Source organism: Erinaceus europaeus, chromosome 10, assembly GCF_950295315.1.
Source record: "Erinaceus europaeus chromosome 10, mEriEur2.1, whole genome shotgun sequence".
Lineage (NCBI taxonomy): Eukaryota > Metazoa > Chordata > Mammalia > Eulipotyphla > Erinaceidae > Erinaceus > Erinaceus europaeus.
The window spans coordinates 95441205-95456177 of record NC_080171.1 but is presented as its reverse complement, the minus strand read 5'-3'; the positions used below and the strand labels follow the sequence as shown (position 1 = coordinate 95456177).

General features: G+C 39.1%; 1 protein-coding gene across 9 annotated transcripts in view; it reads left to right on the top strand.

The window, feature by feature from the left end:
- Nucleotides 1-14973, top strand: part of DENND1A (DENN domain containing 1A) — a 600479-nt gene that overhangs the window by 416174 nt on the left and 169332 nt on the right. For all 9 annotated transcript variants that reach the window (XM_060200131.1, XM_060200132.1, XM_016185023.2 and 6 more), the window contains one exon: nucleotides 1998-2123. In XM_060200131.1, coding sequence (XP_060056114.1) covers nucleotides 1998-2123 — 126 coding nt within the window. The remainder of the gene's footprint in view (nucleotides 1-1997; nucleotides 2124-14973) is intronic.

Sequence of the window (14973 nt, the reverse complement as noted above, 5' to 3'; positions counted from 1 at the left end):
CCAAGATGGGGTGAAAATGGTGAAATCACCACTTTTAATAGATGAGTAGTATTCCATTGTGTATTTATACCACAACTTTCTCAGCCACTCATCTGTTGTTGGACACCTAGGTTGTTTCCACATTTTAGCTACTATAAATTGTGCTGCTATGAACATAGGTATAGACAGATCTTTTTGAATGTGTATTTTTTATTCCTTAGGATATATTCCTAGGAGAGGACTTACCAGGTCATGGGGCAGGCCTATTTCTAGCCTTCCGTGAGTACCCCAGACTGCTTTACACAGGGGAAAGCAATTGTTTTATTAGCAATTCAATATTGATATACAAAATTACATGTCTACAGGGGTATAATTCCACACTGTTCCCAACACCAGAGTTCTGAATCCCAAGTCCCTGCATTGCACACTACTATGGTTCTCCCAAGGTTGCAGACATGGGTTAACTGCCATCTCTACAACTGTCTACATTAGTACATAATTGCACCCTTTTTCTCCCAGGTCCAATCCTCTCTTCCCCTCCAAGCCACACATAACCCTATTACTATATCCAAAGATCTCTCCCTTTTCATCCTCTCTCTCTGGTACCTGATGGAACTGGAGTTCAGAGCCCTCTTATCCTCTTCCTCCTATCACTTCTCCCCCTCTGGGAGTAGGGATCAAAGTTGTTTTTTGGGGTACAGAAGGAAGGAGTTCTGGTGTTTGTAATTGCTTCTCCACTGGATTTGGGTGTTGGCAGGTTGATCCATACCTTCAACCTGGGGGTAGACCAATTTACATTCCACTAGCAATGCAGGAGGGTTTCTTTGCCCCTACTTCTTCAGCATTTGTTATTTTATTATCCTTTCTCTTTTTTTCAATTTTTTATTATCTTTATTAATTTATTGGATAGAGACAGCCAGAAATTGAGAGGAAGGGGGATGTTGAGAGGAACAGAGACAGAGAGACACCTGCAGCACTGCTTCACCACATGAAAAACTTTCCTCTTACAGATGGGGACTGAGAGCTTAAACTTGGGTCCTTGCACATTGTAACATGTGCACTCAACCAGGTACTCCACCACCCAGCCCCTTACTATTCTTTCTGATGTGTAATATTCTCACAGTAGTGAAGCAGTATCTCATTTTTGTCTTTATTTGCGTTTCTCAGAGAATCAATGACTTAGAGAATGTTTTACATGTTTGTTGGCCTTTTGGATCTCTTCTTTGGTGAATATTGTTTATCTCCTCTCCCCACTTTTGGATGGATCTGTTTGTTTGTTTGTTGCTGAGTTTGGGGCGCTCTTTATATATTCCTTTTGTATGATGTAATGGCTGGCTTTTTAAATTTTGTTTTAACCTGTGAATGGGTATCTGAAAGCTGCTGCTCTTTAGACTATTATGTGTGAGGTATATAATATATATGCATTAACTTTTCACATGTTATGTATTGTAAGTAAGCCATTTCTAATATATGTAGCTTATTTGAAGAAATAAAATTGTAATTAAAAATCTTGGGGTTGGGCAGCAGCGCACCAGGTTAAGTGCATATAGTACAAATTAAAAATCTTTGTGGGTTCAGAACCAAAACTTTGATTCATATTACAACTTGACACTTCTTAGGTGGGATCTAAACTTGCAATCTAACTGCTTTTTTTATTTTTTATTTTTATATTACAGAATTGCATGTCAACAGGGTTGGAATCCACACCATTCCCACCACCAGAGTTCTGAATTTTCACTCTCCCCACTGCTATCCACCGAAGTTCAGTCTAACCTCTTTAATACTGTTTTATCTAACTACATAGAAAATAATTTTGTTCTTGTTTTCATTAAAGATGCTGTAATAGGACTAAAAGTTGTTTAGCTCTATTTTAATGCTGGACACGTTGTTTTTCAGCATCTATTAAACTGATGCCCCTCCGTAGCTCTCTCTAGACTCTGAGTGTAATTGCATTTAGCCAGCCTTACTCTTTTTTTGACCTGCCTCTTAATCTGACTCTTCTTTCTCCCCATCCGCAGATCTCGTCACTGAAGAACCGGTTAAAGAAGGTCTCCACGACCACTGGTGATGGAGTGGCCAGAGCATTCCTCAAGGCCCAAGCTGCTTTCTTTGGCAGCTACCGAAACGCTCTGAAAATTGAACCAGTGAGTAACTATTTAACATATCAGGAATCCATGCTGCATCAGGTATAAGAAATAAGACTAAGAAATAAGTCACATAAAAGCCATGATTTTCCTAGTTGTCGAATTCACCTAGAGGAGGTTGAGTGTATGTTTGGGTTGGGCAGTGGAGACTTCCTTTTAGCACAAGGAAGCTCTGCTGCCATGTATAATGGGCTTGTTGTGCATGTGAACATTTAGATCCTTATGCATCCCAGATTGTGGCACCTCATGTATGAGAATACAAGACCTCCCTCCCCTTCACCCACCTCTTCTCTCACAGGATTCACAGTGACCCTTATGGTAGTGGTGACTGTCTCTATTGTATAAATGGGGAGACTGGGAGGTTAGAAAGATGGCATGAACAGAAACTAGAGTTTTCTCTGGTTCCAGAGTTCATCCTTTCCCACTATGCCTTACTGCCTTTTTCCTGCAAAGAATCCTCTAGTCCACAACTGAGAAAACAAAACAGCCTGAGGATTCACTTATATGAGGCTTTCCACAGTCCTCTTGGTATAAATGATTACACAGTACACTGAGGACTGGAATTAATGTTATCCACCACCACCATCACCCTTCCACCTTTCTAAGCCTCGGTTGCCTCATCTGAATCACCTGCCTACCTACCCTATGAATTACTGCTTAGTGAGGATATAAAGGCGTTAGGTCTTCCCTCAAGTCAAAGAAAGTGCCAGCGTTCCTGGTTAAATGAGAAGCTTTCCTCGGATGCTTCTATACTCAACCTATCACTTATCACAGGAGAATTGAGAAATTACCTAGGAACCTGGGTTACTGAGTACAAGAGACACTGTTGAAGGGAATCTTTCTGACAGTCCTTTTCTTTCAGGAGGAAAGGAGTCTCTTTGTGCTGTGCAGGTGATGAGGGTAGACTCAGCCAGCCTCATGATATCAGAGTATGAATGACCAGTATAGGCGCTAGTATCTATGGGTCAGGGTGTTGGTTTCTGTTTGTTTGTTTTTACCTAGTGTTCTTTATTAGGTTAGATAATATAAACGTGGATGTTGAAAAATGCATTTCATACAGGCTCTGACAGTGAATCATAAGCCATACTAGTTTGGTTCAGTCAGTGCTGTTTTGAGAACTGATATCATTTAAGTAAAATGCTCCTATCCTTTCATCTCTACAATGGGAGTGGAATACCAGGCCCATTTTTTCCTGTGAACTTAGGAAACTATAATAGACTTTCATTTACATAATGATGTAAAATTGTGTGTGTGTGTGTGTGTGTGTGTGTCTGTCTGTCTCTCTGTCTGTCTGTCTCTTGGTACACATTTCAAGATATGTGATTTGGGCACAGATTTCTCCTCCAGAAGAATTCATGGTTGTATTTGCGCTTGGCTCTATAAGGTAGTGGACGTAAAGGGCAGAAGCCATGGAGTTTAAAAACCTTGCTCCTTCCTTCTAATCTGTATGACCTTAAACAAGCCACTTAATCACATTAAACTTGTTTCTTCGCTTGTAAAATGAGCATAAAAATATCTATTATCTTACATGGTCTGGTGGTTTTATGGATCAAATGGTCCTTTTCATGGGGAAGGTTTTAAATTTGACCTGGGTTTGATGGATATTTGAAAATAGACAAAAAGTGTGCTGGGTGTGGAGTGGACTGAGGGAGCAAAAGTTGGAAGGCAGGACCCCTCTTGCTCACTTTGTCGAGAGTCATGGGTTTGAGTATGGAGATGGAACTTGCAGGTACAGGTGAATTTGAGCAAATTTTGACAGAGCCTTGGATTTTAGGAATTTAAGGAGTGTGTTCTTGAACAGAGTGTGACTGAATTCATGTTTGAGCACTGGTACTGAAGTGAACAGAAAGAAGCTAGAAGCAAAAACTACTTAGAGGACTGTCAGGGAAATACAAAAGAGAGCCCTTCAGTGGCTATACCAGGAAAAGGTTCCAGGAAGAAGGAATGAACAGGCTTAGTAATAGAGAAACTATGGCTGACAAGAGGCAAAAATGTTATGTCTCCCAAGAGTCTTACCTGGGGGAAGATGGTGACACCTATAGTAGAAAAAAGAGAAAACTTGATGCAAAGTATTCCCAGCAGCAGTACTTATACTATTAAAAAAAAAAATGGGAAAAAATGGAAGTGTCCATAAAGACAACTGGTTAAGTAAATCAAAGTTCTTCTAGATGGAGAGAATACTGTGTATCCATTAAAGGTGGCATTTTTGAGTGTAGGATGAGGATTTGGTTGTAAGTATGGTACATTTCAATGAATATGAGCTGCTGTTCAATTTTAGGGTTTGCCATTGTTTCATGTACCATAAAGAAAGAGAAAAGAGGAGGCTAGGAAATAGCACACCTGGTCCAGCACATGCCTTACCATGCATGAGGCACTGGATTTGGACTCCAGAACTGCATGGGAACATTAAGACACTGGGAAAAACTCCACAGATGGTGGAGCAGTGCTGTGATTTCTCTCCCTCTCTTTCAAATAGAAAACGATGAAAAGTTAGCCCAGTAAAAGTGGACTAAGGAATAAGTAAAGAGTGCTGCTAATTATAATTAATGGGTGCTATCAATTGTAAGCCCCCCATCGATTTCAGAGATGTTGAACAGTGAAGAATTCTGTGTCTTAGAACTAGCAAAATGTGGCAAATCTGCTGTGCTTCCAGTTCTAGTCATCTGTACCAGAATGGCTTTCTTATATAAAGCCAAGAGGAAAGCCAGAAACTGTCCAATCATCATCATGTTACTTAGATGGGCTTTTAAAAATAGTTTATTTAACATTGATTTACAAATCTATAGAATTTCAAGGTTAGAGTTTCACATTTATCTGTGAAACCACACTCACCACCCACTCTGGTAACTGCCATAGTTTTCTTTTGTTATTAATAGAGCTTCACTACTCCAAGCCAACTTTTTCAGATAGAGATAGATAGGTAGGTAGGTAGGTAGGTAGATAGATAGATAGATAGATAGATAGAGGAGCTTCCTCCAGTGAGGTGGAGGCTGGGCTCAAACCTGGGTCATGTGCATGACCAAGAATGTATACTATCCAGGCAAGTCATCCCAACCACCATAGTTTTCATATAATCTGAGACCATTTTGTTGTTATTTATTTATTTATTTTTATAAATCTGCTTGCTTTAATTATCCTAGATGGTTTTTACACAGTAGATTTAATTCCTACCAATTCTCCCTATCCAAAAAATGGGGTAACACTTGTCATACAAGATTGTTTGATTGCTAATTAAAATAATGACTTCAAAGCACATGTGAACCTGAAACAGGGTGATAGGTAGGGGCTAGCAGCCACATGTCTAAGGGGTAATGTATCTTGGGAGAGCCTGCCAGTGTGGCAGAAATACAGTGATGAGGGGATAGGGTGGCCTCTTGGGACCACAAATCCTTTAGTTATTTCTCAGGTTATAAAAATAGCACCTGCTTTTGGTAAGGAAAAAAAAATTAAGTAACAAGACTAGAACTGAGAAAACATCCATAGTCCTATCATTCTGGAGTTAAGATGACATGTTATCATGTTTCCACCTGAAGTTTGTTTTTGTTCCTTTAACTTTTGCTTTCCTCTCTTAGACAGCTGAGGTATTCCTGGTAAAGGGATACAGTTCCCAATTATTTGGCTTTTGCATTTTTGTATGTTTTAGACATTTTTTTCACAGCATATGGGACCCCTTACATGTCATTTAAAGGCTGCACACATTCCACCTGGTGGCTCTAGTGATTCTCAGCCCTGACTGGGGGTGGGGGTGGGCAGAGTCATCTGTAGGGCTTTTAAAATAGCAATGCCTGGCTGGGTCCCACTTGCAGGTGTTTTCATCCAGTCCTTGAAATCAAAAAGCAGTGCCAATATTCCTCACACCACTCTAACACTGGCCCTTTCGATAGTATGAAACGTTTCACTATTTTAAACCACATGGTGGTGAACATATATTCTCCAGGCACTGAATTATTTATCCCCTTAGGCAGATTTCCTGGTATGGATTTACTGAGCCAGAGGACTCAGGCCTTTGGTACTTAAAGTGAGATAGAAAGTTGGTGATCAGAAATAGTTGGTGACACAGAGGAGCGCTCTCTCTCGCTCTCTCTCTCTCTCTCTCTCTCTCTCTTCCTCCCTCCCTTCCTCCCTCCCACCTTCCCTCCCTCCCTCCCTCTGTCCCTCAGTCCCTCTCTTCCTTTCCCTCCCTCCCTCTATTTTTCTCTGTATTGGGTGGGAAAAAAAAAGTGGGAAATGGCCACAAGGAGCAGTGAAGTCATTGTGCAGACACCAAGCTATAGCAATAACCCTGATTACCAGAAATATAAAAAAGAAACAAAAATTTTTAACTCTTTGGCCTTTGTTTTCTTTTCTGCTTGAAAAAGAAAAGTTAGAACAGGCAGTCTTCAACTTCATTTTCCCTCCCTTGCCCAGAAGGGAAGAGTATGGCCACCTTGTTTCTCTAGCCACTACTGTTCTCCATCCAGGTCATCTGCATGGAGGACCATGTGCCTATTCCCCAATATGGAGGATCTGTGTTAGTTTACTGCTGATGTCACTCCTCAGGGCCTGGTGAGTGCCTTCCAGAGAATGAGAAAGCAACCTGGTTTCTGATGAACCAACTATAGCCCAACTTTCAGATGACCAACTATGCCCAGGCTTCTCCTACCTGTTCAATAGCCTCCTAGCATGGAAATCCTTCATATATGAGTTGCTTCATATCTGTGCTCAGTCAGTCCCCACAACTGTCCTGTATACAGAAGGGAGACTAGAGGTTCAGATTGCAATGACTTCCCAGTTGGTACTGGAGCCAGGAGGCAGGTACATGTCAGCTTGACGCCAAACCTTAGGTTCTCTCCACCAGACCTCCTCATCTGCTTTTGTTCTGGTTTCCACACTTTTCACATTAACAACTCTTTCTGTATGTATTTCCAGCACTGCAGGAGAGGGATGGTGGTGGTCATGGCATATTGCTGGCATCAGTGAGCATATCTTGGAAGAGTAGATAGAAGGATGGGTGAAAGAAATGAAGGAACAGAGAAGCGTGTGGGGTCCCTGTTGGCCCTCAACTGGTGTTCAGTGTGTATTTGTTACACCCTGTCTTCAGGCTCTGGTGTTTGGTGCTGCCTGAGAGAAGGGAAGAGTGTCTGTAAATCACAAGGGCATGTGACCCATTTTTCAGTCACCCAGGTAATATCAGGTGCAAGGCCCAAGATATTTTACAGTATCGACCAAGCCAACTTGTTCTTCTGCCACTTAAATGACAGAGCCACAAGCAGCCCAGCAGCCCCATTTGGAAAAACCTCCTTTATCCATGTCAAGCAGCAGCTCAGGCTCCAGCTCATTTATTTAGGCCTTTCTTGCTCTCTGACACGCCTCCTAGCAGTTGCCAGGCAACTCTGGGAGTAGCAGTGTGTGTTAGGGATTAACTAGTTAGGGCTGGGGTCCTTTTTGGCAAGAAGGGGATAAAAGACAAATGATTTTAATTGCCAGGCCAAGGAGAGGAGCCTTTCTCTGCTTAGTGGAAGATTGCAACTTCTGAAGAATGTATATAGCAGCTTGCTTCTTAAATTTGCCTCAAATATTCTCCTTTCTGCTTCCTAGCAAGTAGGAATAAAAAATTTTAAAGACTCTTACTTGAACCTCACCCCTTTATTTAAAATTATATCATAATCAAGTCTGAATAGTAATAACCCACCAACTCCCTTTTTGAAAGGAATTTCAGAACACAATGGCCTCTATTGTAAAGAACTTTCAAAAATAGAATTGTGTGCTTAAATCTCATACCTTTTTATCATTTCTTACTTTCTGACTCATGCTACATGGAATCATCTTAAGACAGAACTTGTACCCATGGTTGGGCCACTCCAAATTTTTGGTAAATGTTAGAGCCAAGAGCAAAACTGGCTGTTCTGTGCCCGGACCTGTAGACCTAGAACTCTGAGAGTTGTTCATTTTACAAGCTTATATGGCTCTCTCTGGGCCATCCTGCAGGCCCATCTCCCCCAGGATAAAAGGAGCATAGCTCCTGCCCGCAGGGAGTGAATGCTGGGGTGGGGCAGTGAACAGACAGTCCACTAATGTTGTGAAGAAGGCTGTGCTAAGATCTTTAGTCCTTTCCAAGAGGCACAGCTTCTGCATTCAGCTTGGAACACTAGTATCATTTACCTTACAGCCCCTGATTTCTCACATCATTCTCCTGAGTCATATTTATTTACCTAAAATCCTTTAAAGATAGAAAATTTAAGATAAGAAGCAGAGGGATAGCCAGACCTTGAAGCATGAATGGACGAAGCTATGTTGGGACAGGTTAGAAAAATACCACATATCTGTATTCTGTCTGAATAACACCATGATCTCATGGCTTAAAAAACAACTCTATTTATATGTATTTTTTAAATATTATTTATTTATTTACTTTGGATAAAGATAGAGAAATGGTCAGAGAAGGGGGAGATAGGAAGAGAAAGAAACACTTGCAGCACTGTTTCACTACTTGTGAAGCTTCCCCCTCTGCAGGTGGTGGGGGGTAGGCTTGAACTCAGGTCCTTGAGCACTGTTAACATGTGCTTTCTATCTGGTGTGCCAATTTTCTTTATTTAGAGCTCATAGCTACTATCACATGTAAAAGTTTGTTTTTTATGTCACTTCTTGTCTCACGTGGTTCTTCTAAAACCATTTTCAAAAAAGTGGCATTCTTGTACATTAAATGTTTATTTCTCCTCCATTTAGCATAAATCAGATACATTTTTACATAGCTACACAATTATCTACCAAATACAGTTACCATGATTTTAAGAGCCACTCTCATATTGAGTACTTTGTTTTCAATCTTTTCATTTTGGAACTAAGGCTCTAACCAACATTTTTTGTGAATAAAGCTTTAAAATGCTGCATTTTACAGCCTTCTGGGTAGAAATATAAGCCTGTGTGCAAGTGCCAGCTTGTTACAACATGGTAAGGAAGCAGATTTTAGTTGACTCAGCCTGAGCACACCTCAAAATGCAAAGAATGAAGAACACTTTATGTTGTGCACTTCCTCCCCTCCACATAGGTGTGCAAAGGGTACACAGAACATTTCAAAGTGATGTTAGTAACTTGTGCATCCATCTTGTGGACAATACAGCAGGGTGAGAGATGAGCAAGAAAAGTAGGAAATTAGACGAAGTGTGAAAGGGACTGGTACCTCTGTGCTGGCTTCAGGATTTTCCAGACAGAGCTGTGATCAAACCCAATCCATCCTCAGAAATTCTGAGTGTAAGTAATAAGCATGGGATAATATGTACATGTGTGTGATACGGTTTGCCATTTTAGCCATTGAGCATAATACCTCAGTGGCCTTAATTACATTCACGTTGTTGAAAAACCATCTCATGTATTTTCAAAATTCTTCATCATCCTAAACAGAAACTGTCTCCATTAAGCAATAACGCTCCATTCTGTCATTCTTCTCAGTCCATAGTCACTCTAATTTACTTTCTATCTCTCTAAATTTGGCTATGAATTTGAATTTCATATAAATGGAATTCTACCACAATTATCCTTTTGTGTGTATCTGGTTTATTATTTCACTTAGCATGTATATAAGTTCATATACATCATAGTTTATGTCAGAACAACATTCCTTTTTAAGGGTGAGTAATATTCCATTGTATATGTATGTTACCTTTGTTTTTTAATCTGTTCATAAGCACTTACGTTTCTACCTTTTGACTATTGTGTATATTGTTGCTATGAACATTATATATACCTATGTTTTGAGTCCCTATTTTTCAGCCTTTTTGTAGTACCTAGGTATGGAATTGTTGCATTGTGTGATTATTTTAATTCAACTATTTGTGTAATCAACACGTTTCCCCCACCATCCGTACAGATCCCATGCTATTTAAAGTGGGCAGTAGTAAGTTTGTGAAGCATGGCTATGTACCCATGAATATTCTGTAGGAAAAACTTGTCAAAGATTTCTTTATTTTCCAGTTTATTTTAGGCAAGCAGATAGAGAATTATAGCCAAAACTTGCAAGACTTGAGCTCCACAGATGCATTAACAGCAGGAGTCTTTGGTGAACTAGAGAAAGGGCTGGTAACTGGTTAGCAGTTCCCACCCCTATTTTTGTGATTGGTTTTGTTTGTTTTTCTTTTCTTTTTCTTTTCTTTTTTTTTTTTTTTTTTCTACTAGAGCACTACTCAGCCCTGGCTTATGGTGGTGCAGAGGACTGGACCTGGGAATTTTGAGCCTCAAGCATGAGAGTCTCTTTGCATAACCGTTGTTATCTACTTCTTTCCCCATTTTTGTGTTTATCCCAAGTCAGGATCATGTTCTGGATATGAAACACAGAACTAAGCGTAGGTGTCATGCATGCACACACAGAGAACTCTAGAACTCCCACTATAGTTTGTGGCTCTCTGTGGCATGGGAGGCTACCGAGTGTGATGGAAAGAGTCATTTGGGTTTTAACCTTGACTCTGTCATCTACCAGAAAATGAAAGTCTTTATTCTCTCTGAAACTCAATTTTCTTATCCATAAAAAGAAAATAACTCCTACTTTATAGGACTATTGAGAAAAATAGCAGTTGTGGGTATAAAATATCAACACAATATTTTGCTAATAGTAGATACTAACTACGGTGACCATTTCAGGTTAACAAGACAGTAGAGATTGCCGTGCTTTAGAACAATATGACTACACATGTTCACAGAGTGTCAGAGTACTTGAAACCAGGCAAAAATACCCCTATTTGCTGAAATAATTGAGAACTTTCCCTTTGTCTTAAATGATAGCACAAAGGATTTGTAAGAAATCACATTATTTCCTTCAATATTCATTATCTGTTCATGCTGTTGCTCATTAACACAGGCACATGGGGGGAAGGGATACACCAAGATTTTAAAAAATCAATACCAAGACTACATAATGTAAAATTGACATGTATTGAAGCCGATTATTAAAATGTATAAAAAGTGGTAATCATTTTCCAAAATCACACTTTTGTGTCTACTGGAAGAAGATGACTGTTGTTCAGTGTTGGTACCAAATCTCCAATGTCCTCTTTCCAGGGACACACATGTTGCTCAAGAACACAGTTTGGGAGTCCCAACACCTTGGATCTTGACAGTGACTGTCAACTAAACTAGGCTACCCAAGTAAAAAGTAGTTTCTTAAGTGAGAGAAGATAAGAACTAGTAGAAGTCCACTTACCAACACTGTGATCAAACTTGACTGAATGGTTTCAAAGAACATCACTGAATATGATATAAGTTAAATTCCCATATGTTCTAAAATATTTGAAAAATAAAACACAATGGTGTGTTTTATTACTGTATCTAGGAGAGAATCTAGTCTGACCTTGATCCTGTTTAATAGTCCTGCTTACTTCCTCACTCTGGTCTAATAGACTAGGACCATGTTTTGTACTTCTTGATATTGCTTAAATAGTCTCATATTTAATAGGTGTTCATTAAGTGATACGTGATTAGATCAGATAATGAATGCATCATACTTATTTGCCTTGCATCAGTAAAGCTGGTGATCTTATGTTAGGATTGTACAATATAGATATTTAATTTTTTTATCACGTTTTTAGGTCAGGTAGATAGTTAAGCAATAGAGCACATGCCTTTCAAGTCTGGGACTCCAGGTTTAATTTTCAGCACCACATATGTCAGAACTGAGCTATGTTCTGTGCTATCTCTTTGTCTCTCTCTCTCAAATATATATATATATAAATAAATATTTGAAAATAAAATTCATGTTTTCAGGGTTCATTCACTTTGTAACTTGTGTCAGAACTGCTTCATCTTAGAGCATGAGAAGAATACTCTGACATCACACTGCAAATGCCTGAATATAAGACAAAAACACAACCCAGCACCTGCCTGGTAGCCTACCATAGGCATTTAGGATCTGGAGAGGACCACCTTCTGTGAAATCACCATTCACACCAGTAGCAAACATTCAGTCCTAGTTAAGAAAATGTAAGAGGTGAATATATTAGTGGACTCAGTTGAATCTATTGTGGCAATTTTAAATACTATTTTAAGTATAGAAGCAGTTGCAAAAGGAGCAATGGTTGATGTTACTGGTACTTTAAATCAAATAATCTTGTTTTAAATCCTGTTACTTTTTCAATGAGACTTTAGAAATGAACCTTTTCTGATCTACTTTCAAGCAGTGATAATATTTGACAATTTAGAACCTGAAGCCCTTATGTATAGCTAGATTGTGAACTTCTTTTTCTTTTTTATAAGTGATTTAATATTGATTTACAAGACTATGGGACAACAGGGGTATAATTTCACACCATTCCCACCACCAGAGTTCTGAGTCCCTATTCCCTCCACTGAGGGAAAATTGCAGTGGCCCTCCCAGGGTCACAGATGTGGGTCTACTATTATTTCTATGACTATGAACTTCTTAAGAACAGAATTTTTCCTAATTCTTTCTTATACCCCCAGCACATAGTAGCACTCAATAGTGTGAGTTGGGGTGATAGTGAATTTGTTCTGTGGAGGACAGTATGGAATTCATGATGATCAGAGGACAAAATCATGTATTTTCTCTCTTCCCCACCCCATATATCCACACTAGTTTTTTATGTGGTATGCATATATCCTCAGAAATAAGCAACTACATCATATTCAGTGTTGTATTACCCTTCAAAGAAATCAAAGCCCACTCAGGAAAATGTGAGTGTCATGATTACTCAGAATCCCTGGCTGACAGCCCAATACATAAGCTCAAAAATTATCTGTGGAATGAATGAAATTATAATACTCCTTAGTTACAAGTTCATTGTTGGATGCTAAAACAGTTTTGTTAAATCATTAGACTTGAGGTTCTCAGGGAAAGAAACTAATATGTGACATTTATTGTATGCTAGACTCTGCATATATTCCTTTATATGGTTTTAATAGTCCCCACATGGAAAGAGTGGTGCAGTTCCATTTTACTGATGAGACTAGGAAAGGCTGTGTTACTTTTTAAAGGAGAGACAGAGCCCGGAATTGGTACCTCCATCTGCCTGATTCCAGCAACTACTCTCTTTCCTCTGACCTCAGCCACAACAGTGCTTACCATATGGTCTGTGTTACATACAATTTGAAGGTACTTCAGAGTTGTTTTCCTCTTAACAGTCAATGTCTTTAATCTATGTAAGTGTTTCTTGAAAAATACAGGTTAAATTAACACCATTTATAAACTATTTTGCAAAGGGGAAATGTCAAAAAATTTAAGTATCTTCGTAAAAACAGTCTTTTAATAGATCGTAGTTTTAATTGCCTAATATTTTGTTGTTTAAATATTTGATATTTATGGTGATAATTGGATGGAAAAGTAAAACACTTGAAAATGCTATTCTCCCTCCTCTTTTCCTAGACTGACACCTAGTGGTGAGCTTTCTCACAGCAGCTTTAACCCAGGTACTAAACCTTCATGGTAGTAGTTTGTGAATTTTCTAGATTAAAAAAAAAAAAAATCCTTTCCACCATAATAATAGTAACTACACTTAGATATGGGTCACTTATTAGGGATCATCATATCAATGGAACTTTTTTATGAATTTTAAGTCAATTACTATCAAACCTTGATAGAAGAAATGATAGAAGCTTTGGAGATGTTCAGGTACTCCCTTCTCCAAACTTTGACCAAGTAAGCTTCCTGCCATAACTTGCACACAATGTCAAGTAAAGACAGTGTGGGTGAGAGTCAATGTGGAGAGAGTAACATTTAATAACTGTTGTGGTAGAATTCTGTACAACGTGATAGATACCCAAATGCAGGACAAATCTCTTCTACCTGAACGTGGAGGGGAAGCTTCCCAGGGAAGGGTATATTTGATGTGGTGCCTTTTAGGAAAAGTAGCAGTAGCTCCAGCAGTAAAGGCAGAAAGTGGCTCATGCAAAGACAGGGGACACTGAAACTGTATGTAGGGCAGGGACTTCGAATCGTTATATGACTAGATCATCAACATTGAAAGAGTGTGACTGAGGAGGACATAGAAAGGGGGTTGACTCCAGTCTGTGAAAGACCTAGAAGACCACAAAAGGATATTAGCACTAATATCTGTATCAGTACTCCCAGAACAATGTTTCTTGAAATTTTAATTCTAGGATATCAATAGGTTTTGTGTTGTTGTTGTTGTTGTTGTTTTATCATGAAATTTGGAATTGTAACTTTGGAGAGGGGGAACATTTTATAATGCATATGATGCTTTACTATAAAGAAACCTGGTTAACTTTCTTTGGCCCAGCGCTTTTCAAAGCACTTTTCCCCTTTAAAAAAAAAATGCCTGTAAACATTCCTTATATCTAGTATTCTTCATCATATCCGGAGAAACTGCTACCTTAATGTTTGATAGTGAAGTCTTTTGTGCTCTAAGTCCTTGGAATTAAGACATCAACTATATTATTTCACCCTATTCTCATTACTATGGACTTCAGGAAAAGATAAGTGACTTCCTGTTCCAAAGCACAAGGCCAGATTGAAATTTGTGACCAACAGGTTGACTTGAGACATAGGAACCTGTTATCACTTGCTTTCTCAGCTCAGGAATAAAAGATTCCAATTGGTTCCCTTGATCCAATAGTTGGATCAGTATTTTAGTCAGAATTTAAAAAGGACAACAAAAACTACTTCAGATGTTTAAAATCATTCAAGTAAACTAACTGATAGGAAAGTTGGGACACAAAGGAGGCAATTAAACCATCTAAAGAGATTGACAACAGTAGAGGTGGTGTTTCTGAGTGCATGACAGGAACTTGTGTGTCATCTGTGGCAGGCACTCAAGCCAGGGTAACAGACTGCTGCACATCCCACCCAAGCAGAGGGAGGGAACTATTCAGCTTCTCTTTTCCATCCTTCTCATAATCTCATGATGAC